Below are 27,578 nucleotides of genomic sequence, written 5' to 3'. Positions count from 1 at the left end.
CCCATTCGGGAGAGATGCTTTGAGAGACATCATTACAGTTCTTGATGATGCGGAGTTGCATGCTTGTGCTTGTCCTGTCTTTTTCACTGTGTTGTCCTCATTCGCACAAGTAAAAATTTTACTGCTTTCTTTTCTATATCATGTGGCAAATTTATCACAATTCAAGAAAACAATACACTATCCTAAACTAGCCAGGTGCAGCTGATATCAGCCTGCCTCAGTTGACTAGAGCAGTCTATAACATAACCCAAAGCCATTTGATAATGCGATTGGGAGACAAGTGATGGAACGAAGGACTTTTGCCGACATGCAGGCAACACTGAACCATGTTCGTACCTTTTTGAAAAATTTAGTGTGCACAAATAATCCTGAAATTTGAAGTTTGAATGAAACATTTAGGCCCATCAACAAAAAGTCACAGTATTTGTGATGGGGAATTGTGTACAGACGAGAGGCTCAAGATGTACAATGCACTTGAAATGAGAGGCGAGAGTCAAGCCACTCATTCAATACACTTTATTTATCACTGTATGCACCTTGACCTCAGTGACAGGCCCTCAATAAATTCCACAAACAGTCCTCATCTTTTGCATTAAAAAAATTACTACAAAAGAAAAAGAAATACAGCTTTGCGTCTGAGTATGGTGATGCAGAGAAGTGGACACATTGACTATACAAACCACAAAGGTGATAATAAAACTAGTATTTTCAATTGACATGCAAAGATACCTGATTACAATTACAGAGAACAGTTATGTGTTCACTCAAATAAACAAGAAGTACACAAATTGAAATGCACATCCTCAATGCACCCTACCAAGGCATGTTTGAAAAGCTTACAAGATACATCCTCACAAAGTGTCACTTTCCCGGAAGTTGAAAATTTTTCATTTTCATACAGGACAGGTGACTACAAATAGGAAGGAGACAGACCTATTTCTTTTGACAAATTACATTTTAAGCAATAAAGATCAAAAACCTGCATTTTTTTACAAATATGGCTTTTCTATAAACCCATGCCAAAGGCACCACAGCTGTGTGCAACTTAAACAGTGCTAGCATTTCATATGTACACCATATAAGACCAGAACTAAACCCCTGATTGAGAGCTTCTTGAATCACATATGGTTACAATTCACAACTGCAACATGGATGTTTAGCAGATACTAAAAGAAAACAGCTACTTCAGTAAATCATGTGGCTCTTGCATCAACTTCGAGTACATAAAGTGTACTATACTCACGGAAATGAGACAGGAAAATTTGAAAGTACACCCAATAAGCACAATCACTCGAGAGTGCAATGTCACGCCAATACGCATAGGTGGCATCAACTCTGGCCTATGCATAGGAGCCAAAATTACGCCGATTTAACACAAACTGGAGATTGCAGAAATGAGCCCTCATATTAGTAACCCCTGAATTCATGCACTTCATTCCATGACAATAGTACATATTATTCTTACCTTTATGTGTTCAGGTGGTTATTTGTTGCAGCTCCATCAAGAAAAGCAGCAGCTATCGTAACGAGAGAACTCGGAACAAGAATCGAAATACGCTCCGAATTAACTTGCACATGCGGATCCTGGCATGGCTGGTGGAGGGCCAGTCAAGGACTACCCGAGGACACTCAAATACCCTGAGTAAGCATTCCAAGGATGCACTTGTATATCTGATGGCCCACATCGATGTGGCCTTACAAATTGGAAAGGTTATGAGGGACTGCATGCTAAACAGTGCCCCATTCCCATTTTAACACAGTTCTTGCAAATTTATTTCCTAAAGGCCACAATTTGCAAGCAACGATAATTATGTTCGTGGTGCAATTCTCTTCACTTTTCTCAAATGACAACACTAGCAGGCAAACTTTATCAAAAACATTTGCTTTTTGCTTCCTAATTTGGCTCCAACAATCAATATAAATTTGAAACTGCAAAAACACAACAAAACTCGCAAGTGTACAAGTTTCATTCACTTTTTACATATTTCCATTTAAAAATTATGGTTGTGACATTTTAGATATCAGGCGACTGCTTCTAAGCAGTCGTACACTTGCTGGGTACATACAATTCAAAACATGCTTTTTCGGAATTCTGCAATTAATGTGAATGCCAGATGGCTAAAAAAAAAATAAGATCATAAGAAATGTTTCTGTCGAGATTGGTGAGGCGGTGGCGTGTGCCCTACCCAGTGAACCAAAACAAACCCAAATCAACTTTACCCTGGGACTGATTCCATCGCCAGTCACAATGCCGTCATTGACTTGCGCTGCCTATAGCTTTTGCAGTTGACCCAATCAGAATGAGATGGAGTATGGGTGAATGCAGGCATTTCATACATGAAAGTAAGTGTGTTCTGCAGTGAAAGCAACAGCACCGTGGCCATCTGCAGCAAGGAGTTTCCTACAAAAGTTACTAGAGGGAACTGTGGCATTAATGTCTATGGAAACTATGAGTGTGGCGGTTAAGCAAGCAAGGCAATTACGGTTAGTGCATGGATTTGCCTAAGCTTTGTTCTTCCAACTTCAAATGACCTAGTGACTTTGTAAATTAATCATTTTTGGCAAACAATTTTGTTATAAAAGCAACAATTTGAAATAATTATGCATGTGAGCAGGAACTTATTGCCTTGATGTGGTAATAAATATGGAAATTTAGAAAGATCAAGTGTAACAAGTAAAACCACAAGGAACAGCTGAAGCCAGAATACTGGAGATGTATTCTTAAACGTTCCACTCGCTGCAACACATTTAAATATTCATTTTTTCCCTCTGCAATTGAAGCCTGGAACCATTTGCCAGAAGGAATTGCGCATGTTGACTCTATCAAACAATTTGAAACCAAAATATGTGTACTTTTCTATGAGTAGGTCTGCTAGCGATTGTTTAGTGCTCTGCTACAACATTGTGCTGCGCAACTATGTTCCGATTGTTTGATCACCACGTTTGCAGTTTTCGCAGCTCTTACCCCTTGCCTGCATTATCTGCCTTGCACTGTTTTCTTTGATCTGTTCGTTCTGTTTGTATCTTGTTTATTTGCGCTGTAAAAATTACTGCATTTCATTGCTTTCTCCTGTTTTGGCCCACGAGGTTTTGTTCTGTTCTGCTTGTGACCCACTCCTGTATGAGCCTGTAAAGGCTTACAGTATTGCTAAATAAATATTTCGCTTTTCGCCTTCAGGTGCGCGCTGATTGGATGTTTTAACAAAATTGAATGAACTGATTGAGCCCGACGTCATTCAATTTTGCTCAACCAGCCAATCAGCGCGCATCTGAAGGCAAAGAGTGAAATATTGCCGAAGTGGAACGTTTCAGAATATGTCTCCTAGACAATTCCATGCACTACTCATCATTCCCATGGTAGCTGAACAATTGTATTGCCAGATTTTCCTCTAGTAAATTTAGTGCGAAACTCTCATCTATAGGGACTGCAACCAGGAGAATAAACCAACTTGCTGCATTGCTCTGTCCTTAAGGCGTTTTTGCACAAACTTCATACCCCTCCAAACATGATGAATGGGCAGTCCACCACTGTGCATGTGCATTTAAAAGGCAATGAGGAAATTGTAGAGAAAAAAAATATATTCACAAGTAGCCAAACACAAACATGCAAAAATATACATTACAAGAAGCAAGTGTCAAACACTACTCAACAGGATGTTTCCAGGAAACAATAGAGTGTATCCTTATACAAGGTCAATCCTACATATGGTTCAGAATGACCTGTTATACAGTACAAGTAAAATCAAACCATCATTGATGTAACAAAACGTTAGGTTTTGCAACCCAAGGCATTAAAAGGCTGTCACAGATGGTGTAGTCCACAACCATGGGGATATCTAGGTTATACTGCTCGCCTGAAAATAAGCGCAAAGATTGCAGCACTTTTGCCAAATGAAACCACTCGTAGCTAGAACGCAATGGTTAGCACACAATGCTCTAGGCAAGACAGTGACTCCACAATGGCAGTTTCAGCATTGCTATCTTCACCATTTTTTTTTTGCAAAATACTGTTTCTTATCAAAAGCTCGCTATTCAAAATGAAGCACCACCAGCCTAAATATTCGGAAGCGAGGATAATATGGCCAAATTGCAGTACTTAACAAGCTGTAGTGGTCACCAGTATTTTGTGACCAGAGTATGGAGCTTTTAAAAATATTCTTGCAAGGTAAGCACAAAAGAAGCATGCAGCAGGTAAGCATCCCACAAATGTGCAAATACGCTCTTGTGGAAAAGTCTAAGAATGTGGTGCTTGACATGTGGTCTACACATTGATTTCATAACAGAATCTGCACACTACTTCCACAAATCACCGTTCAGGCACTCAATTTTTGACGTGTAGCCATTGATTTGACATTTTGCAAGGACAGCCTAGAGGACTGCCAAGCATGCCATACAACGCCTACATATGGCCTACATTGGTCATTTATTGCCAATGACACAGTACTGCATTACGCATACCAGGCATCTTTTTAATGTGAACAAAATATTTCGAAACCACTTGTAGCCGATAGCACAATTCTTAGCATTCCTTGAGCTGAATTACTTAAAAGAGCTGTACATTTGTGCAAGAAATTGAAGCGAATGATTTGACCAGTCAACACGATTAATTATTTTACGTATAACTTCAAGGCACGTATTGCAATTTACTAAATTAAGCTGGTGAATTCACAAGGAATATTTACATAGAAGGAATTAAGACGCAGGCAGCAGCTTTGAGATATCTGTTCCAGTTAAATATGCACTGCACTGCTTAGAAAGGTGTTTTATCAAAACAGTAAGTGGAACAGTGCATTTTGATGCAAGTCTTAGGCCACTCATTTTAAGACCGGTGTTGTGCACTTTCAAAATTAATTACAAATGCCTTAAAAACTCCCTGCAATGAATTCATCAATAACAGCACAGCAGAGAGGTTAAAAAAATTTGGCTCATTAGCTAATTATTTACTGGTATTCCTCATGAAATTATTGCCCATCTCCTCGAGTAGATTCTGAGGTGTGCCATAGGAAATTTAGAAAAATTCTGTTTAAAATAAGCAAACTAAAAAAAGTAAAAGCATGGTATATTATAAGCATTCAGGGCACAAAATGGTATCTGTTATCAGATTTGCATTATGCAGCTATGGGCAGACTACATCTGTGCTTCCACAGTTATAAAACCCCATGCCAACTATTACAAAAGTGTGAGGATGGTGTAAATGTGTTGTGTAATTGATAATGAGTAAACTGTGCCGACTGTCACCTCTGCCTTGCGAGCTGCAATAGGATTCATTTTCGCATCTCACAGCTGCCTCACTGAAATGTATGTTTCACGAGGTAAGCTGGCAGTTATTCCGGATAAGTGAGCTTGCTTTGAATGCACTTAACTGAAACTATTTAAACAGTTAGAATCCACTGTCAGATCAGCAGCTTCACAGCCTATATACGATGCAAGTAGGGTTCAGCAGATGACTGGAGAAGAATGCAAAGGAAGGCACAGGATACTTTTGAATAATACTTCAAAAATCTGTTCATCTTGCCAGAAGCTCAGCATAACAGTGCACTGAATGATGGAAAGTGAAACCAGGGTCCTCGAACTGTAATACTTACCCGAGAATTTATCTTAACAGTTGCGCTTCAGATGAGCCTAATGCAATGCTTCTTGCTATCATTGTTCTGCTGACTGCTGAATCATTCATATCAGCTAGCTCATGCACAAGAAATTTTCTTTATAAAAGGCTAGCTGAGAGGCAAGATGGTAAATCTTGCCTCTCAGCTAGCCCAATGAACTGAAATGACTTTCATAATCTCGTGCCTTGTGGCTGGCATATTACAAGTGTTGTCACTGGCACCCTCGGCAATGCATCATATGCCTTTCTCTCTCATCTCATAGTCGTGATACTGTAAAGGTAACGAACAACAGAAAGTCCAAGCCCCCCAAATGCTTTGCACATCGCTTTAACACAGGTGCAGTTGTATGGAGTGCATTTACAGATTACGACGTTAGTGTAACTTTCGTCTGGAGCTCAAGTGCTCGCCTAGGACTGTGATGAGAGGACAGGGCTGGCATTCCATCATGAACCTCAAGCACTCATCATCTACATCAAACAAAACAAGAGTTTGCTATGAGCCAGCTCTCTAACCCGAGTCTCCATTTCCAGTGCTTGTCAGTCTACACTAAATGTATAGCTATGCTACGAGTGACCCTAATGATTACACTTGGCAACAATAGGCAGTCAGGCACTCAACAATACATTTGTAATGTGATGCACAGTGCTGCTGTATTTCAGGTCATCTGCTGGTACACATGGCAATTACTAGTTCGAGTTGAACTAAAGCTTTCATGCTTTTAGGAACTTACTTTGCACACACACACAGAAAAAAAAGAAACAATTTCCTCCCAAGAAGTGAGGATAAACAGCTACAAGCAAAGAATGACAGAAAGCTGAGTGAGCTGGTAAGGATTCATGGTATGAAAGGTTACTCAAAGAAGACACAAGATGACAAGGACAATACAAATGCCACATTTGTGTTGTGTTGGCATGTGCATTGCCCTTGTCATCTTCTTATGTCCATGTGTTCTGCATCTAACCTTTCAAATCATGCGCTACAAGCAGCACTGCAATTGCTATCTTTTATCCATGCAGGTAAGCAGCAAACTTTGCTTGCTGAAAGAAGTGCAGAGCTTGAATTACTAAAGCAAAACCTTGGCTTTCGTGCCTCGTCAGAGGTCAGAGCGATGTTCTGCCAGCATTATCAATGGGATTAGCCGGCCTGGAATGGTGGATGATCAGAGCAGCATTGAATTGAGAGGTAGGCATCGGTACAAAATGGTGGCCCTTGTTAATTTAGATTTTTAAGTACTATTACTGCAGGGACAAAAACACTCAACCCTTCAACGGTTGTGTTTTTTTTTGTGCATGTCAAATGTGCCCCCCCCCCCGCCCCTTTCCTCTTTCCCGTGCCAGTGTCAATTTCTTTAATATCAGATATAAAATTTTCACAATGGCATATTTAAAGAGAAAACCAAGAAATGTTTTTTTAAGTGACATTAAAGTGACGAAAAAAATTTATATTACCAGTATATATAAGTACTTTACAAATAAAGTAAATTCTCAGGACTTCCTTCTATCTTAGAAATCGCTCTGAAAAAAACCAGCACGTGCAGTCAGGGCGAAAGTGAGACATGCCATGTAAGCTCGCTGGTTGCATTCCCAACAGAAAAACCAAGCAAGTGAGAAACTTGCAGTAGGCATCTGTTGGGTCACTAAATGAGATACAAGCAGCTGTTGCACATCTTCCGAAAAGAAACTCGTGTGTAGTGATATCATCTATTTGTGAGTACCTGCTTGTAAACAAAGCAACTGTTGGATTATGAAGAACCATGCGCGGCAGTAACTCGCAGTAACACTTAGCGAGATTACAAACGGGATTGAAAATAAGTTTTCATGATGCCCATAACCCAGAATGGCACATGACAATAACAAATCTAAAGCACAGAAGTGCAAGTGTGAGCATGTGGCAGTAAACAAGACAAAGCGTGTATACACTTGAGCCAGCACAGTGGTAGCCTCACCAAAGCACAAAGTAAAAAATCAGTTCTCATGGAAGTCGAGATGTCGTAGCACAATAAGAAAAATTTCTTGAGAACTTGCAGGATGTAGCAGCACCTCTAGGGTGATGCTAGGCAGCACATTTAACCTTAAAAAGGTGCATTCTTTCAATGGTGCAGTCACCACCATAAATGTATGGCAGTGACCCTCAAAGGGTTGATAAATGTTTACTGCACCAACACAATTTTACTTGAATACGCGAGTTTTTAAAAACTGAGCACATTTCTTGAACATTTCGTAATCAGCCGGCGAGCTGGCAATGTCGCCATTGAATGTGATGTAGTCAGCCATTTGAAATCAAAGCCCTTTCATTCTGCTCAAGGATGGCTTCCAAAGCGCCTGTAAAATTGCATGCCTCGCATTGAATCAAAACGAGACAACCTGCTTGCTGCATTTGCTGTGCCTATTGTACAAGTCACACTATTGCATGTGGTGCAACATGGAACAGTGGGCGTAAATACGCCATGTTCTCACAGCCACACAGCATGAAACACTGTGCACGTTGTTACTGTGGTACCTTGTTACCAAGTAATAATTGCAGTGCTGTGCATTGAGCACACAAACAGCTGCTTCTTTTTGGTTGGATGCTAGCACCACTTTTGCAGAGTTGATTTGTGGTGCTCCTATGCTTGTCCAGTTTGAATGAGCCAGTGTGTTAGAAAAATATCTCCAAATTAAGGAGTCTTCGGCATCGCAAGTTAATAGGTGCTTAATTAATAAGCATTTTCTGCCATATGTACACTGCTTTGTACAGCAGTGCACTTTACTGATCATAGTTACAGTAGAACCTCATTCATACATTTTGGGAAAAGACGCGAGAAAAAAACGTACTAACCAGAAAAAAAAAACGAACCGAAATGACTAAAAAACTTGACAGACTCAACTGTAGTTGACATCTACGTAATGTGAAGTGTTGTGCGAATATTTGCACACGTGGCACGAGACACACGTCGAGCTGGTGGGGCTTCGGCGGCCCGAGACATATTTTATTGTTTTCCTATTGCGTAGTGTTTTAAGACTGCAATGGGAAACCGAAACGAAATCGATGTGGTAGGCAACGCCGGATGCTACTGAAGCGAAACATCAAGCTCACATCATGCCGCCTGCAGCAGGGAACGGCAGTACGTTTGGATTATCGCCTACTTTTTAAAAAAAGTGCAGTACGCTAAGAATGGCACTACACCCTCCACGCCCTGTAAAACAGATAGGCGAAGATGCTTATCGTAATAGAGTTGGTGGTGATAGCTGTGAATGCGGTGTGCAATGACCCCGGGGGAAGATTTCCTGGTACCGAAATAAGAAATTTAGTGCACGCCAGAGTTTTCACGTGAGACAGGTGGGCGAGTATTGTGGTGAAGCTGCTGTGGCGGACGGCTCTACAGTGCTCTCGATAATGCGTGTCTCGCGGATGTTATTGTTTACATGGGGTCTAGCAGCCGGAAAACGTATCATACGATCGCAGTTTGGCAATGTACTGAACGTTGGTGCTGAAAAATCTGTGTTTTCCGGGAATGTATAAACCGGTAATTAAAATAAACGTAACTCTATTGGGTCATTTTTTGTGTTCTCGATCGCGAACGTTGGCGCTGGGAAATCGTACATAACGGGATCGCATCAACGAGGTTCTACTGTACTGCACAGCAAGACCGAAAGCTGGACATGTTGGTATAGACCCACGCTTAAGAAAAAAACAGCGCGAGAAACACAGGGACATGGAAAAGTAGACAACACAAGCACTGAATCACTTGCGCCATTGACTTTTTTTTTCTACATCCCCGTGTATTTCATGCTGTTTCGTTCTTAAGCATGTACTACACAGCCTGTAGAGCGCGAGTTCAAATTTATGGCACTGCGTTAGCCCACAGATGTATCCAATGATACCAAGAGCCAGTTATTAATGCAGCAGTGGTCACGCTTCCATGCAGCTAGCGGGCAGGTGCCATGGGTTGCAAAACCTTGCAATCGCCGGCAAATTATTTGTTGTCACTGTGCATACAAAAAACACACACCGGTTAAATGCTTCAAAATTCATGAATACTCAGCACATCATATGCAAAAGTCTGAACACCAAGCCTGTATTTATTGTATGAATAACATTACACTAATGTACACTGCACACACTCTGTAACCTTTGCCACGTGTAAAAGCAAGCATCCCAGAAGTCGGTCAGTGGGGGTGCTTGGCTAAGGAGGAACCTGATCGAGGCAGGGGTTCCCCACGGCTGTGGTGATGATGCAGCAGCTCCTGAATTGTCTGCACAATCAAATCAATGGCCACTGCAAAAAGGGGTGAGAAAGAACCCAGTGTGAATAAAATTGCAAGGACTGGCTGTTGCAGATTGCCATTGTTAAGCAAGCAGGTGCTAAATGGATACACAGCTGGGCCAAGTTGCTCAAAATTCCCAGTTTCACACAATCCACACAGGTGTTTGTGCCTTCTCCGGGTCTTTAAGTCAAAGTTTTGATGGAAGGCCGCCTGGTCGGGAAGAATCATAATAAAAATAAAGAACGTTGACCACAGAAGAAAATGCAAGGAAGGGTGTTTTGGCTCCACTGATTCAAGCGTTGCTCACAATCAAGATTGTGAACGTCAGGGGAGCCGAAAGGTCTTTTCTTCAAGTTTACTCTGTGGTCGCGTCCTTTATTACTTATTTCCTTTGCCATGTCTTCAGTCTGTTCATGCTGTTAAAAAGTTGGTGCCAAACCACACGTCATCTTGAAAAAGGCACAATGACATCAACCACGACAGAGAGGAAACAAAAAACAAGGCAACAAAGTTTGTACGTTACCGATTTTAAATGTTTTTTATCAATAACAACACTTCATCCAGGCAGTCTATCATATCTGTCATGATCAATCGCTGTTTTTCTTTATCCAGGTAAAGTCAACGAACTGGACATCACAGTTTGGATTTGCATGGCAGGGAACGCATACAGTCGAACGCCACTACAACGAACGTCGCTACTACGAAATTTCCGCCACAAAGAAGATTTTCCGATTCCCCGTCAACTGCCCTAGAAAGTAATACAAAAAAGTATCTTTATAACAAAAGCATTTTATTCAGTATTTTCGCTCCAATGAACTTTTCGAGAAGCAAACTGGAACTGAACTGAAATTAGAACTGCGAATTAGTCAAATTAGAAAGCCCTTCCAAAGCTGTGACGATCGTACGTCCACTTGAAAGAGGTTTTCGCGAATGAAATTAAATTCAAAGTACCAATTTGAGCCATGGCAAACCATAGCCACGTGTGGTCATCACGCGCCTGTGCGAGACTGCACGGGATCACCACAATTGCTGCCGTTTCCTCTGTGGTGTCCAATCGTTGGCTAAGCCAACGAAGAAGCGTAAATGTCTCTCTCTCGAGGAAAAGGCACAGATGGTTACCGAGGCAGAAAGTGGAAGGAAAAAAATTGCCCAGTTTCGCCCAAATGGCAGAGCGTCGATTGCGATAGCAAATTAGTAGACAGCTATACGAATAAGGGTAGTAGTTTTATCGGCCGTATGAGCTTGTAAACATTCGCTTACTAACTAAATTACCAAGCACGGTGTCGCGCACAAAGGTAAACATGAACACATCTCACTCGATGACCGTGGAAACTCGCTGTCAAAACGCTGGGGTGAGGAGGCGTGGCAGCTGCAGCGAGTGAATCGACCTTCGTGCTGTCTGCCGCTTCAACGTGAACTAAACATTGAAAGCACAGCGCATACGACTCTACCGGCCCTAGTTGCACTTTGCCCACATCGCAGATAGCTTTGAACATGAGGCCAGCATGGCCACGCCGCAGGCAGCAGCTGCTGTTGTCAACATGATGCCAACGTCTTGTCGTCTGGGGAAAATGATAATCTGCAAGACACACTGACTCCAGCGACTGCTGTGAAAGTAATGGATCCTTTTGACCTCACCAGAAAAGTTATCAGAGTCCACAACAATGACATTGCGATGGCTCTTTTAACAGACCGTGAGACTCGCGCAACGCCTTTGCTTGCCGTGAACGTAAGAAATCAAGGCTGACCGCCTTCTGGAAATAAAACTTCCGGTAAGCCTAAGCTTGCCAAGCTTCCTGACTTGTCATTAATATGCAGTGAAATTGTGATAATTCTAACTGCTTCATTGCGGTGGTGCATGTGCCGCAAAATGAGTTTCACAATCGGCTGGGCACGCGCATTGGGTTAGGCGTCGGCCGCTACGTCGCTGCAATGCACAAAAAATGCTATAACAGCGGCGCGAAATGCATTCTCTTGTGAAGTTGACACTTTATTGACCGCCTTCAGTACGTCTCAATCGTTGCCCCCACGCCATCGTAAAGATTTCCCGGATGATGGTTTCAGTTTCAATCACGGCTTTGCCGCTTGGCGTACATATATTTTGTATCAACAAAATTTTTCATGTGTCCTGTGAATTTCGTTGTAGCAGGGCTCGACTGTAATGCTTTTGTGATGACAACATTACCTGGCTGTTTCATGGCCACAACACTGTACTTACTCCATTATAAGGCAACCACAATTATAAGACGAGAATGCAGTCAGGGGGTGTAAAAAAAAGTATGCTTACTAATACACACCATGTCCCAGCTAAAGGTTTAAAAATGCTTCTGTATGGAGCAAGTCACACAATTTTTTGTATTCTGTTAAATTGCATGATTAGTCAGGGTTAATCAACCAACTTTGCAAGCTTCAACTTGAAGCCAAAACTTCTAATCAAAAAGTTGTAGAGCATTCTAGGAAACATCCCATTCAGCAGCTTCGAACTTCCTACTTGTAGCGTAATAACTCCTTCTGCACCCTAAAGAAAGCCTGCGAAATATGAAAGAAATCATGTGACATGCTCGGCTTGTGCGACACGATTGAGTGCTCACAAAAGTGGCGTGTATGAATGAACAGCGCATCTCGCCTGGTGCGCTGCGAATTAAAAAAAAAGAAACGGCAGCAATGGAGGCATTGGCTGTACTATTTGAGCCAGTGATGTGCTCCCTTTGCGGCGGTTTATGATAGCAATTAGACTAGGCAGCGATGATGAAAATGCTCTGAGAGTTTCAATATAATTGCTACGACAATAATAAGTATCGTTATCACTTAAAGTATTAGGAGAGAAACAAATATTAGAAAACTTCTATGAGTGAATTATTGTATCGAATATCACCCAGAATAGATTGTCCACTAAAGGTACAAGAACACAGGTGATAAACACTCTTTCCCAAGACACTGCACGATTGGAATAAACGGCTCTATGAAATTACAGCAACATCATCTGTACTTGAAAATTTATTGTTGCAAGATTTGTTCATTGAGGACTAACACTGTGTTCAGTTATGTCAGTGTGAATTATCTTTCATGGTTCGTGGTATTTGGTAACCTTGCAATAGTGTATTAGTCATCGTATTGTATATTATTGTATTATTCTTAATTCCACGGTTCTGTTTTTTTATGATGTATCTTGGACACATTTTTGAATTTATTAGTTGCATTTCATTTTGTACAGCCGACTTCTGCTAACCCATTCGCTTCCGCAGCCGGCGTTCAGTCGAAGAGGCCAAAAGAGGCCGAAGTGCAAGTTGTGCCGGCTGCCTTTAGAGCGGATGTTTTGAGAAGTTTTTCATAGATCGCAGCACACTGCAGGCTATTTTCTAGTTGTGTTGGGTTTCGCACATTAGATGTACATACTTGTCCACACTTTCAGCAGGAGTTGATAGTAAAACAACACAAAGCTTTCAACTCGCCTGTTGTAGCTGTTGCAACCAGAGTACCCGGCTACTTAGAAGCTTACAGACTTCTAAGTGGGATAATTTTTTTCAGCACATGCTACCAAACACTGTGCAGCAGAACTCTTCGAGGCTGTGCTTAGTTTTCAAGAGACAAGTAAAATATTCCAAAAGGCGCTCTGAGTGTGAAAAACGCAAAGATGACTGCGTGGTTCTTGCACGTTACAAAATATTTTACACTCACTTGATATTTTTTTTAGGGAGTCAGATGCAGAAGCCTTTCTCAACAACATAAAATAGACATTCTGCCAATGCAATGTCTGTCGCAGATTTTGGAGCAATTTTCTTACAGCCCGGACCATGATCAGGGTTCGTACAGGTTTCCAAGGCAAAAATACAAGGATATTCCAGGACTTTCCAGAACCTGTCACATGTTTTTCAAGGACTCAAAGCGGCATCCAAAGTAGGATTTCTTTAACACTTCAAAAAATGACTAGTTTTATTCCACTCACAATGAATAGGTGTATATAACAATTACAATAATGTCTAGCCTTAATCACTTTGCAAGTTCACAACAATACCGAAAAAAAAAAGTTCACAAAACACAATGAATGCTCCCAGCAGCTACTCTGACTTCTCCAGTACAGTAAAACCCCGCTGTTACGTTCCCGGGTGCTGTGTTTTCCCGGCTGTTACGTCGTTTTCGATTGGTCCCGGCACATTTGCATTAAAGTGATAGACAACAGCACGAAGGTCACTTCGCTCGCTGCTGCAGCGGTGCTTCCTCCCGCCAGCGTTTGACAGTGCGTGTCCACGCTCATCGAGTGTGATGTGTTCATGTTTGCCTGTGGGCGCTGACACCATGCTTGTTAATATAGTTAATAAGTGAATGTTTACAAGTTTATACGGACAATAAAACTACTATCCTTACTTTGTATGGCTCTCGGCTAATTTGCTATCGCAATCGATGCTTCGGCTTTTGGGTGAAAGTACAACTTCTTTCACACGTAAGAATTAAAATAATATTGTATGCAGTTCAACACTACTCTCATTTTTAATTTTTCCTGTTTCTCGGCTCTTGCGTTTCCCGGCTCTTACGTTTTTTTATGGTCCCGTGAAAAACGTATCAGTGGGGTTCCACTGTATTAACTGGGCAAGCTTACCGAACATTTCCAAACCATTCAGTCTAGTCTTGCTACACATCTATTATATTATAACAAATAGATGTATATTGCAATTTTGTAAAACACGTTTTGTCTTGATCATTTCTCAAGTCCGCAATATTACAAGTTAACACAACGAACACTAACAGCTGCTCAGGCTTCTGCAGTATTAGCTGGGTTGGTTCATCGAACATTTCTAAAACATTCTGCATAATGTTATTGCACTTATACTATATTATCATAATATTATAACAAATCTCCACCCAAAGGCACCAACGCACTGAGCATCAGTGGTAAAGTTGCTCCACTGTAGCTCTCTTTAGCTTCACCTCGCGCGCAAGAGGGAGTGCGGCGATGCTTATACGAATAAGCATCGAAAATGCCCGAAGGCGAGGTGGCGGCCCCAGCAAACAATATAACTGCCAACAGTCGTGCCAGTATGATTTATCAGCAGCAACCCTATCACGATAAGCATCTTAATCTATCTACTCGGCAGCGCATGTGGCGCAGTGCATAGTGCCAGCATTCTCTGCCGACACTTTCAGCATGACCACTTCAAGTGTGCGTCACTTGCAGAAATGAAAGCAGCTCGCCGTTCGCACGATGGCTCAACAAGATACATGCCACACCTACCATACTTTTCGGTGTATAAGACGCCTTTTTTTTCTGAATTTTTCGTCAGTGCGTCTTATAGAATGGTGTGACTGATGTACGTTTTTTTCCCCCGGGAAAACTGCCGTTAAAATCGGATTCGATGTTATGGCCACGCGAAGCGCGCTGGTTGACGTAATTGCTACGTGTTCTGTGCGCGCTATCGAGGTGCCGGGTTCTTCTCGTGATCGAGTTCCCGAGCGCCGTGCGAGAAGGACAGAGCAGCAACGCAAGCGGCGGCGGCCGACCGCGAGTGGGCCGACCCCAAATTTGTCGCATCTGCAGATTGCTGTAAAGATACGGCGCGTGCCGCTGCGCAAACTACGCAGTTGCTACCAGAGTACAAACCACCCCCCCCTCCCTCCCGCGCTGCCTTCCCGCTTTCTTCCCTTGTGCGCGATTCGGCTCACCGTCGAACGCTTTCACTCTTTTTTATTACTGCTGAACCTCCGAATGCTGTCGATGCTATGTAGCATATCTGCGAAAATAGGGCCAGGCACGGCAGCATTTGTGGTGTCGACACATCTTTGCCCGAGTGGCTGTCAGCAGTGTTGGCATGATGCAATGCCTCCTTGCACGTCCTGTCTCATACGACGATTTGCGCAAAACCGGCAATCCAATGACAGACATGTGAGAAGTCTTGTGTGTTCGCATTAGACAGAAAGCTCCAAAATGCATGGGTAAACATGCGTATCCGATACGATCTACATGCTTCTGGTGGCTAATCGGTTCGATAGTCACACCTACTTTCGCGCTTTCTATCCGCGCTGGGGCGGCATTCTCAGGTGACCGCTCTTAGTGATAGTTTCACTTTTGCAAGACTTAGCACTGGATGTGTCGGAGCATATGGCCAACTGCTGTTGGCACAGTGCGAAGATAATGCACTTGGTATAGTGCCAGAAACATTGCTGGCCACAGACGCAGACACGTCCGGTGCTGAGTCACGCAAAAGCAGAACTACCTCTGAAAGAAAACATGAAGGAGCGTAGGCAGGTGGTTAACACAAAAAACGGTGATCGAGAAAGTGCAATGATGTGACGAAGGCGGGTGGCGGTTGAGTGACGCGAAGGGGAAGGGAAACGAAGAAGAGGAAGAAAAATGAACGATGAAAGGGCAGTGAAAGCGAGGGAAGGAAAAAGGAGAAGGGGTGCTGTCTCCCTCTTGACAGAGGGGACGACACTGCAAGGAAGCTTCCGGATGCTGGCAGAGCTTCTCAAGCGTGCGCCACTGGGTTCGCAGTTTTGTGCGGGTCGTCATATAAGACAGGACGTGTGTAATCTTGTATTGTACAATCTAACTTTTTAATGTAGTCTTTATGGTGAGTTCACTGGGACTGCACTATCTGTCATAAAATCCAGGACATTTCAAAATCGGGGGATGCGAAACCGGGGTTCCACTGTACTTCGATTGCGTGTAAATGTGCCTGGTCGTGTATCCGTTAGATAACAGCGTTTAAATGGCCATTCATCATGCATCGGCAACAAATCAACCAGGTGCCAGTTTCAGTTTTGGAATTGATTTCCTGTTGCAACCAGTCATTATTTCTTGTCCACATTAAAGAGCCCCTAAACCACCTCAGGTATTTTTTGAACATTTTAAGTAAACACACGCATTGAGTTCAGAATGCCGTCACGATCAACGATGCCAAACGCTGCAGCGCTACGCGCCGCGGGAGCATCCCAAAATAAAAAAAAAAAACAATGCTGTCTTCCTCCCCTCGCCTTTCCGGTATCCCCAGCAGTTGTCACAATGTCAGCAGGGGGAATTTGGTGACGTCAACTGCGGAAACGATGTCCATTGGTCGAACAAGAACCTACGACTTCCGGTTAGTCTGCTAGCAGGTACGCGCGCTTTCTGCTCTTCCTCGTCGTGTTGCTCGTTTGTGCGCAGTTGCGAATCAGTATAACTTTAGCATGCAACGCAAGTGCCAAATCGCTCACGTTCCAACACAGTCGTGCTTAGCGGTCTGATTAGTTGCGCGAACAGAGTGCGACACTGTTGGCCTTTCTAGACGAGCGCAAAACACAGGGTCTATAGCGGCACGCTTCGCATGAACATGGGCCGGCACCGCAGCAACAGCGGGTAGCCGAGAAGCGCTGAGTCCACATTCCCGTTACCGGCACAGTAACTCGCCGCATGCCGTTTGCTATTTGCGGGCCGCCGTTCGACGGTGGTTTCCCTTGCGAACGGTGAGATTTCCTTGCCGTAGAGAGGATGAGACCGGGACCAATTTGTGCGGTAGCCTCACCGCCACCGCCGCAAATCGCTTGACGGCGCCAATATCGTTGATAGGCCTTTTCTGGCTCACTTCAAAGCTAAAACGGACGGCGCTTTGGAATGAATTACCGTCGCTCCCAAGCCGCAATATTTTCTTACCGTTGTTATCGCTCTTCGCAATGGTTATACACAAAGAAGAAAAATGTTGCTTATATTAGTGGCGCCGTCGGCTGCGATGCGAGCACAGCCGAGCCGGTCGTCACCCGTCGGTAGCCGTGCATGGCTGCAGCTGAGCTCGACAAGTATCGGAGCTCTCAAGTTCATGTTTAACGTTTGACAGTGGATATCGTTCTTCATAAAATGTACAATTTATGCATCACTTTACTAGAAAAAATTATTTTGCTTGGAACAGAAGCTGCAGCCGATGTTTTCGTCGCCGGTGGCGGAGGTGCGCAGCTTCGCAGTCGTCAATTGGCCCGTTGATAGTGCTGTGGGCGGTGCGCTGGCCGAACTACCATCTACTTTGGACACCTCTCGCGTGGCAGACGTTTTAGGGCACGGGAGGCCGGTTCGCCGTCGGTATATTTGCCGCTAGCGTGGACATGCCTTAACCGGAAGTGTGAGGTGTTTTGAGAAGCGTGTTGGCGATGACGTATGTGACATGACATTTGGAGCAGCACTCGGCGAGGAGGAGAGACCAGCCGACGAGGAGAGTAGCGAAGAAAAGAGCGAAACGAGCGAGGGCCGTTTTTCGATCATCAAACGCGTGTAACTCCGCTATTACGGCACCACTTTGAAAAATTCTCGCGGCTACGTGTTCGTTGTAGGCTTGTGCACAACTGCAACACCACAACTAAATTTAAACCTCTAAGTACTTGAGGGGCCCTTTAAGGGACGATGGTAGAGGATGGCAGGGTAAATATATCGCTTTTGTTAAAGCGTTCTATCTTAAAAACTACTGAATAAAGCAAAATGAAAATTTACATGATGGAGGGGGATGTATTTTAGCTGAATGTCCGTGTGTATTTCCGTTATAAACTTTTGAGCAATTTTCGTAATTAAGAATCACATTTTGGCTAGAGTTTTATGTTTCGATGTGCCTTTTCTCAGTAATGAATAACAGAACTGCCAAAATGATACAGTGCAGACCACTTATAACGTAACCGCCTTTAGCGCGGGACCGGTTATAGCATGGGTTTTTTTTACCACCGATATATCTCTCATAGAACTCAATGTATATGCGGACCGTTATTGCGCAGGCGGGCGAAGCAGAATATTGGTTATAGCGTGGTTCTCTTAAGCGCGCGACCATGAAATCGCCGCACGGAGCATGGCTGCACGGTTGCCGGGCGCGCAAATGTAGAATGGGAGCGCGGGCGCGCGCATGGAGACCAGCGGCGAAAACAAAACAAAAAGTCGCAGTTTCCCCCGAAAGGTGAAGCAAATTTACTAGTAGAGTAAACGGAGTAAGGATAGTAAATTTATCGCCTGCATAAACTTGGCCAGATCCGCTTACTAACTGAATTAACAAGCATGGTGTCAGCGCACACAAGCAAACATGAATAGATCGCACGCAACGACCGCAGACAAGCAATGTTAACGCAAGCGTGAGCAAACGCGGAAGGAGCAGCGACCGAAGGTTTATGCGGTTTATCGCTTCAATGGAAACTGAGCGGCGAAAGCACAGCGCATACAAAGGTCAGAGCCGTGTGGAGATCAGCTTTCAAGATACGGTGCGCGCGACCTCAGCTGCGCAAAGTACGCAGTGGCTTGCAGAAAAAGCTGTGCCCCCTCCCTCCCACGCTGCCTTCGTGCTTTCCTCCTTTCGTGTGGGAGATTGAGTCAGTTCCCGTTGCGCCCGGTTGCGAGATACGCATCGAATGCCGCAGCTAAACGTCTCCTCCCTTCTCTCCCTCCCAAATGCCCACAGGCTTCCGCACGACGAGAGTCGTCACGTTTGCTATCCGCCGTATGTTCGCTCTCCGTGAAAGCATGCGTCCCTAGCGCGCTTTCACTCACACATACAGCATACGGCATACAGCATTTTTTTTTTCAATTTCTTTTAGGAGTGGGAGCGTGGGTGCACGCGTGGAGACCAGCGGCGAAAAGCGAAACAAAAAGGAGGAAAAGGGCGGGAGACTTTGGAGGAAGGAGGGCGCGTGTTTTCATCACTTTAGCAGCGTCTAGAGCACGGTGTTAGAAACACCGTGGTCTAGAGTGAACTAGATAGCAGCATCCAAGCAGGGCGCGCGGAGTGTGGGGGAGAACGGTGGTGCACTCCTTTTTTTTTTCTTTTTCATTTTTTTTTGTTTGTTTTTTTAGGAGTGGGAGCGTGCGCGTGGAGACCAGTCTCCCGACGAAAATAACAGCGTTCTTCCACTGATGCTGCACTTGTTAAGGGAACTTGGTTTCTATGCTGTGTTGCGATTGTGTTGCATGTATGTGCGGGTGAAATATGTAATGAACTGTGTTTGAAAGGTGGGTTGCCCGTTTGGCATAAGCAAAAGCAAAAAAAGCATGCTTTGGTTATAACGCGGTACCGCTTATAGCGCGGATTTTTACAACTCCCACGACTTACGTTATAAGCGGTCTACACTGTAGTGATATTTCATATATGGCTGTTTTCAAACGAAACCTAAAAAAGTTTCATATGTGTATGCAGCATGCAAGAAAAACATGTTTTTCTATACTGGTTAAGTCCAATCAGAGATAAACCTGAAGATTTAATTTTTTCAGTTAATATCCCATTTATATTATTATAATGTTAGAGGTTCAGGTTGTTGGCAACACAATGAACTATAAGCTGCAAAAGTATCACGGTGATCGGATGAGTACTTTACTAGAAAAGGTGTATCAAATTCATAAAGAATTGAAAAATGCCATTCCATCCACTTGTCCACTTTGCATTACTTCCTGGCATATTGTGGCATCACAATGTACTTGAATAATCTACAAAAAATGCAACACATATTGCACAAAACACCAAAGAAGCAGCAGCGATCATGCAATACAGTACAGTAACGCCCCCCAATGGCAAAATTTGCACTATCAACTGACAAACTAGTGATAAATTGCCTAGTTTTCCTAACAAGTACCATTATGCGATAAAATGCAGAAATGCAACACCCAAAGCAAATAACATACCAAACCACAAATGCACATTTCTCATGTACCATGTGGTTGAATAAACTCAAACTCAAACATGGCACGTAAATGTGGAGCATGCCTGCCACTTTTAAATCCTTTGTAAATAGTAGGGGGTGTGACCATTAGCGCAATGTTTAAATGGCTTGGAGCGCTCGTTCACAGTTGCCGTTGCAATGATTTGCTTCTTGGGCTTTCTACATTTTTTTGGTGATAAAACCTAAATATGAATTTCTTGGTCACTTTACCCTACCATCCCCCCTTAAGTTCGCCTGTCTCTTCTTGCATGCCGCTCAGCCCTCTGATGCCTCGTGGTCTCCCTGTTCTTGGCGATTCCCCTCCAGCTGCTGCATAGGTGACTGCTGACACTACACAGATGCTGTTGGATTCGAAAGTGGCTTTCAGCTAGCAGAACATCCAAGTCTATTACCCCCCCCCCATGTGTGGCCATGTGTGGCCCTGTGAGCACGAATGAAATGCACTCAGTGCAGACTGTAGACTAGCGAATCCCACAACAATGAGTCTTGTATGCCACTGCCTCAATGGTATTTCTGCAAAGTGCGGTTATGGCACACAGTGGTTTTGTTAAGAGGAGACGCGGGGGTCTTGAAACGGCAAAAAATTGCAAAAAAGTACTTTTTTGGAAAAGTGTATTTTTGCTACGTTTATACATTCAAGAATCCCTCCGCGAATTATAGAAGGTAAATTTAATCGCACTCGTACAGGCCAGGATGGATGCGAAATTAGCGAAAATTGTCCAAAAATGTTAGAACTTCGCGCGTCGCCATTTGCAAACGCGAAGGATGGCGGCCGCCATCTTGGGCTTGTTTGGAAGCTGTTTTCATTGTGCGAATTTGGCGCCATTTCAAAATGGCGTCGGAGAGGCGAAACCGACGCTTTCGCGTCATTTCTGAAGGATGCATCCGTGCTGCTGATCGGCCAAAGCGCGCACATTCCCCGCGTGCCTCGCTACTATTGGTCTAGCCCTGTTTGGCGTGCCGATTCTCGCGCGCTTGACCGATATCGCGTTTCGCTGCGTTTTTTTATTTCTGTGGTTTCATCGCGCCCTGCCCTGTTAACGCTTGTTCGGCCACTTGTGCCTGGGCGACATTTGATAAGGTGCCTTTACGCTGCCCGAAGGCTGGAGGGGATCGTTGTCTCAAGGTTACTACGTGCCAAGCGTTTGGCAAGTAAGCGGCAGTGAAATGCACGACGGAAGGCGGCTAGGCCTGGCATGCTCCCGGAGTTGCCGGTCTGCCTGGAGATTCTTCCGGATCAAGTTCCGAGCTGCACCGAGCACGTCTAGAGTCAACACTTCGGCTGCCTACGGCTCGCGTGTTGGCACAAACCATGTAGACACCGTTTTCTTCACGAATGAAGAAAGTAGCAAGCACGCAGCGAGCGCCGGTAACCCGAAAACACGCCTGGCTTTGCAGTCTGCAACGGAGCGAAAGTTTGAGCTGCTGGGCGTCGACACGAAAGAGGACGTTAACGACCGCGGAATTGAATTTGCAATCGTAGATTTATCCGTCATATCCCGTGTACAGCAAGAAAGTGGTGATGCTTTCAAGGGACTCCGCCACGGAGTACGGGCTCTGTGCCAAGCTTCTGTGGAGTGCTCCACCTGTGGCATGCACGAATGGTGCATCGGACGCCTTGAAAACAATCGTCGGTCCTTTCACATATCCAACAAGGATCACAAAAGCAGAAATGCTGTGACAAGCAAGCTTGCCATATACTTTGCTTTTGTTTTTGACAAAGTTAAGTTTTTGAAAAGTCCCGTAAGAAATTGACTGAATTTCTGTATTAAAAATTTTGTATCATTGTACTAATCCAGATATACAAAATCTAATTAGATATTTGCAATCAGCAGAAAGAACTGAACAATACTGTTAAATGTCATCCAATTCATACCAAATTTAACAAAACTAAGATGTTGCAGAATGTTTTCTCTTGATTTCGCAAAAAAATTCTGAGGGTAAAATAGCTTCTGTCCTATTTCAGCTATCAGCATAATTTTTTTGCCAGAAAGAGAAATGTATGCAGAAAGCAATATGCCCTTTTTCAAAGCAGTACTCTTCTCAAAAAGGTTTTGAAATGGGTCACATGTTTGACATGTCAAGATGGCATTTTTTTCTCACAACTTTGATGAGCTCTAACTCTTGTTCAGATTAGCCTAGAACATTGATTAATACTTTATGGCACTCCCTGAACATTCTAGATAGTCTTTATACTCAAACCACTGTGTTAGGGTTTTCTGTTTAGATGCCAATTTTCCTCCGAACAAAGGACCGAGCTTATACAGTGCTTTTAGAGTGTATCGGAAACTACTTATCCTATGGCAAAATTAATTACATTTTTAGAATCTGCATATTAAAATACACAAAGTGTGAAAATTTCGTTCAGTTCTGTCAACAAATAAAAATTAGTTTTTCAAGTGTAGCCTCCTCCCTAAAATGCAAACTATAATGTAAAAATCTGTCCAAAGGGGGGGGGGGATTTAATTCGTTTTGGCCGCTTGCGGAACCCTAAAATGCCATTCGCGGAAAGCCCTTGGCTACAAAAACGCAAACCCGGCGGAGCACACATCTCCAGTTCGACATCCCATGCTCGGAGCCACTCAGTGAAAAGATAGTGTGTAATCCATGTTTGTGGAATGTGTATCAGATCAGGATATCTTCCACATTCTTCTGCGGGGGAGGCCTTAAGGTTCTTTCACATCTATAACAAAAAAATTTACGATATTCTGCAACTCGTCACATATGTGTCAAGTCAATGCATGTGCACTGTGTCATGCACCTCCACAAGTAAGTCCTCCATTCAGTAGGCTTTCTTAATTTTGAAGTCCATTTAATTCAAAGAAATTTTTGTTCCCCTTCCGAATTTGAATTACAGTAGAACCTCGTTCATATGCTTTTGAAAAAAATGTTAGAAAAACATACTATCTGGGAAAACATGCAATCCTAAGTCCCTAAAAATTGACAGACTCAATCTTAGCTGATCTATATGTACTGCGAAGCATTGCACAAAGAATTGCAGCCTAAGATGGCTACGCGCATTGAGCTGGTAGGGCCGAAGCGACCCAAGAGATGCTTTGTCATTTTACTATTGCATAGTGTTTTAAGACGATGACAGGAAACCAAAATTCAGCTGGTGGGCGAGGCCGGAATATGATGCATCCAGCAAAACATGATGCTCACTTTGCACGCCTGCACCAGGGAGTGACAGCGCGTTTATTTAAAGCATGCAATATGCTTCCAACGGCACAATGCCACACACGCTGTGAGACACATACAGTAGCCGACCGATTTTCCGGACTTCGCGGGGACTGAAAAATAGTCCGAAAAATCGAGCAGTCTGAAAAACCGAACAGTCCGAAAAACTACCCCCCCCCCAAGAGAAAAAAAAATATGAGGCTTAGAGCGGCTTAAGAAAAATGACGCAGTTTCGCCCAAAAGGCGGCGCATCGGTTGCGATAGCAAATTAAGACAGCGATACGAAGTACGGATGTTAGTTTTATCGGCCGTATAAAGTTGTAAATATGCGCTTACTAACTAAGTACGCACAGTGTCACGTGCGCACAGGTTACATGAACACATCTCACTCGATGACCGCGGGCAAATTGACCTTCGTGCTGTCTATTCTCTCGCTTCAACGCGAACGTCGAAAAAAAAAAACGGCGCATACGAAGCTACTGGCACTCAGCGCACGCCCTTCGTACCCATCGCAGATCGCGGGCGCACACTTCGGCCACATAGCAGATCGCTTTCAAGATACAGTGCTTGCGCGGCAGCTCCGTCGGCAGCAGCCGCAAGAGCTGAACGCAACTCCCCACCGTCTCCGCCGCCTTCTCCCCGTGCCCCGCGAGTGAACGAAATCCGCGCGCGCCTCCGGCTGCCTTCCTCTCTCGCGTGCGTGAGATTAAATTGCGGTTGCCAGCTAACCCTCGCAAGCTTTCACCCGCACACAGCGTACGGCGCAACTGAAAGTTAAAAAAAAAAAAAAAAAAACGGATTCCGCTTAAGTGATATGACGATAGTGCCGAGCTGACCGAAAAAGAAAAAAAAAAAGAAAAGCAAGTGCCGCTTCTTGGAACGTTTTGTCGGCCAAGGAAGAGCGGGCATGGCCTCGGAGACGAGAGGATAGCGTGCGTGTACTAATCTTGAAGGCTATACAGGGGGGCACTGGAAGCCAAGCCCGGCCAAGCCAGCGGAAAATCCAACATGGCGGCCTCTAAGATCGGGTCGCATGGCTCGGAGCGAGCGATTTAGTCCGGAAAATCGAACATTGGCACCCAGATTCGTCCGAAAAATCGGTCGCGAAAATGCATTAGCTCTATGGGAATCCTTCCGGTACATCTATGAAGTCCAGAATATCCAACAAGTCCGAATTTTTGGAGTCCGAAAAATCCGTCGGCTACTGTAGGTGAAGATGCTTATCGCAATAGGATTGGCAGCAATAGTTGCGAATGGGATGTCCGACGACCCGCGAAGGGATTTCCTGGTACTGAAAGAGGAAACTGAGTGCGTGCTGGCATTTTCATGTGAGTGCCCACTGCTCTCTATCGTGTATGCCTCGTGTCTTTTCTTGCTCACACGAGATGTAGTGGCCGGGTAACATATCATACAATTGCAGTTTAGTGAGGTACTGAACATCAGTGCTAAAGGATAGCGTTTTCTGGGAACATATTAACCGGTAAAAATGAAGCGTAACTGTATTGGTTCATTTTTTGTTCGCGATTGCAAACAGTGGTGCCAGGAAATAGTACGAAACGGAATTGTATCAACAAAGTTCTACTGTATGGAGATTCAACTGTAGATGATTATGATACTGGCGCATCAATGTTCAGTTGCATCGAGCAATTGCATTTCTTTAGATCAGGGGTTCTCAACTACGTTCATCCCAGGGAACCCTGCTAAGCTCCATAAAGTGCCAAGGAACCCCCCCCCCCCCGCCGAATTAACCGAATGTCGTATTATCGAGGGTATCAAGAAAACAATAAACAAATGCTTCACTACTGTTATGCTCTTACGTTATTTACTCAATGAATCGTCACATCTTGTTTCTATTTAGCACAAGACCAGTGCGGAAGCTGAAATTCTCTTCATCGCATGACTGATTAGCGCTAGCAGCGGCGAAGGCCTCGCGACATCCTTCGCGGCGCGCGTTTTCATCTGAGACGCGCTTTGCACCAACGGGCGCACATCCCGATTATTTTTTCGCCACTCAGCTGCTCGCCAACAAATTGTCCGTCCATCGCGATGTAGCCGGTGCTTTTTATCTTCGACAGCTTTGCACTGAGTCAAAGCGAAACTACTGCTTGCCGCAACCGCTGCGGACGAAACCGCGGCCGCTATCGACTCGATCATGGACGGCGACTTTACTGTTAAGGCAGGCGGCTGACGCACGCGCCAAGTCAAAACGAAACTACCGATCGCCGCAAGAAGCGCGGACGAAACCGCGGCCGCTATCGACGCGATCATGGACGGCGACTTTACTGTTAAGGCAGGCGGCTGACACACGTACCAAGGCAACACGAAACTACAATTCGCTGCAAGAAGTGCGGACGAAACTGCGGTCGCTATCGACGCTGCCATGGGAGGCGACGACGCATTTGTGAAGGCACGCAGCCGACGCGCGCATCGAGTTAAAACGAAACTACTATTTGCCGCAACCGCTGCGGACGAAACTGCGGTGGTTATCGACGCGATCAGAGATAGCGACTACGCACTTACGGAGGCACGCGGCTAGCCGCCAACACGGTGTTACGCGCGGCGATAAACGCAAGAATAAAGGCTTTAAAGGCACAGTTAGGCACGAAGCGCTTCGGCGTTGCTGTCAGTCACGTGCCGCGTACGATTGTCGCTGAGGACCACGGCGATGCGGACTGCGCCGCTTTGTTTCGGTTGGTCGCTACGCCGTTATTGCTCTTCTGCGGCGCGCATTTGCGGTGATCCGCGGATTTTTCTTTTTTTTTTATTATTCCGCCACCGTATACGTCAGTGCGCACGCTATCGGCACCTACCCTATCTACAAATAGGAGAAAGGCGGCAAGCTACGGCCTCCGAGATTCAAGTGCGAAAGCTTAGGCGCGCTGCCCGTTCTCAGAGGTTGGGTGGCTAAAAGCTGCTTGCGTATTTATTGCGCAGTTCGCGCGTTGCTGTTACGCGCTGTGATGGGCTTTTTGACACTCGGACATGGGTAATGGAGGTTCTTTGGATCAAGCGCACCTCGTGTTCGCCGTTTTAGACACTTGTCGAGAGCGGGACCAGGGAAAATTTATCAGTGGCTCGCGGAACCCCGAGCAGGGGCCTGCGGAACCCGTAGGTTCTGCGGAACCCACTTTGAGAACCCATGCTTTAGATGATAGTAAAATTCATGCAATGCTCATGCAGTGCTCACCTGCGTTGATGATTCTTCTTGGTGCTACGATAAATCTGACCCATTTACTGTGACTGCCAGTGATAAGAGCACATGCGCTAAGATTGGGGTGCACTTACAGACAAGAGAATGTGAGGTGACTATTATCACATGGAACAAAGTACCATATTTACTCGATTGTAACACAAGCTATTTTTCATGATTTCCGTTGCTTGAACTTGACCCTTGCGTTACGTTCAAACAAAGGCGAAATTGACCATATTAAAACAAATATCCTAAATTCCCCAGTTTATATCATTTCATTGGCAAGATGTACCTATATGTTTCAATTCAATTCATAAACAAATTGACAGAAGTAAAACCTTGTTTCTTGTTGAAATTGACACCATTTTTGCTATGCTTATGCCTTTTGTGCTTTGACATCATTTATTCTTGACATTATGTAACACATCCGGCATGGTGCCTGCTTCGAAAGGCTAGCAATTTTGATGGCCGAGAAGGTGGGAAACATTGCCTGGCTCGGTGGCTCGATGACAACAATTCGTGGATGGCAAGACCAGCAGGAGGCCCTCCTTAAATGCAAGGCCAGTCGGAAGGGTGCTGCGGACCTCGTGGTGGCCTGGTACCATCCCCGAATGAAATGGTTGTGTAGCCTCTTAAGAAGTACTTAATCTCAAACAAGCTCCAAGATGACGTGATCATATCGAGCAATCTCGGGCATTAACTATTGGATAT

General features: G+C 44.4%; 1 protein-coding gene across 2 annotated transcripts in view; it reads right to left on the bottom strand.

Moving 5' to 3' along the window:
- Positions 1 to 493: 493 nt before the first annotated feature.
- Positions 494 to 27,578, bottom strand: part of LOC119437494 (uridine-cytidine kinase 2-B-like) — a 96,260-nt gene continuing 69,175 nt past the window's right edge. For both annotated transcript variants that reach the window (XM_037704500.2, XM_037704502.2), the window contains one exon: positions 494 to 9,864. In XM_037704500.2, the coding sequence (XP_037560428.1) occupies positions 9,755 to 9,864 (110 nt within the window). In that variant the 3' untranslated portion in view covers positions 494 to 9,754. The remainder of the gene's footprint in view (positions 9,865 to 27,578) is intronic.

The sequence above is a fragment of the Dermacentor silvarum genome, chromosome 1 (assembly GCF_013339745.2).
Source record: "Dermacentor silvarum isolate Dsil-2018 chromosome 1, BIME_Dsil_1.4, whole genome shotgun sequence".
Lineage (NCBI taxonomy): Eukaryota > Metazoa > Arthropoda > Arachnida > Ixodida > Ixodidae > Dermacentor > Dermacentor silvarum.
This window is presented reverse-complemented; position numbering and strand designations above follow the sequence as displayed.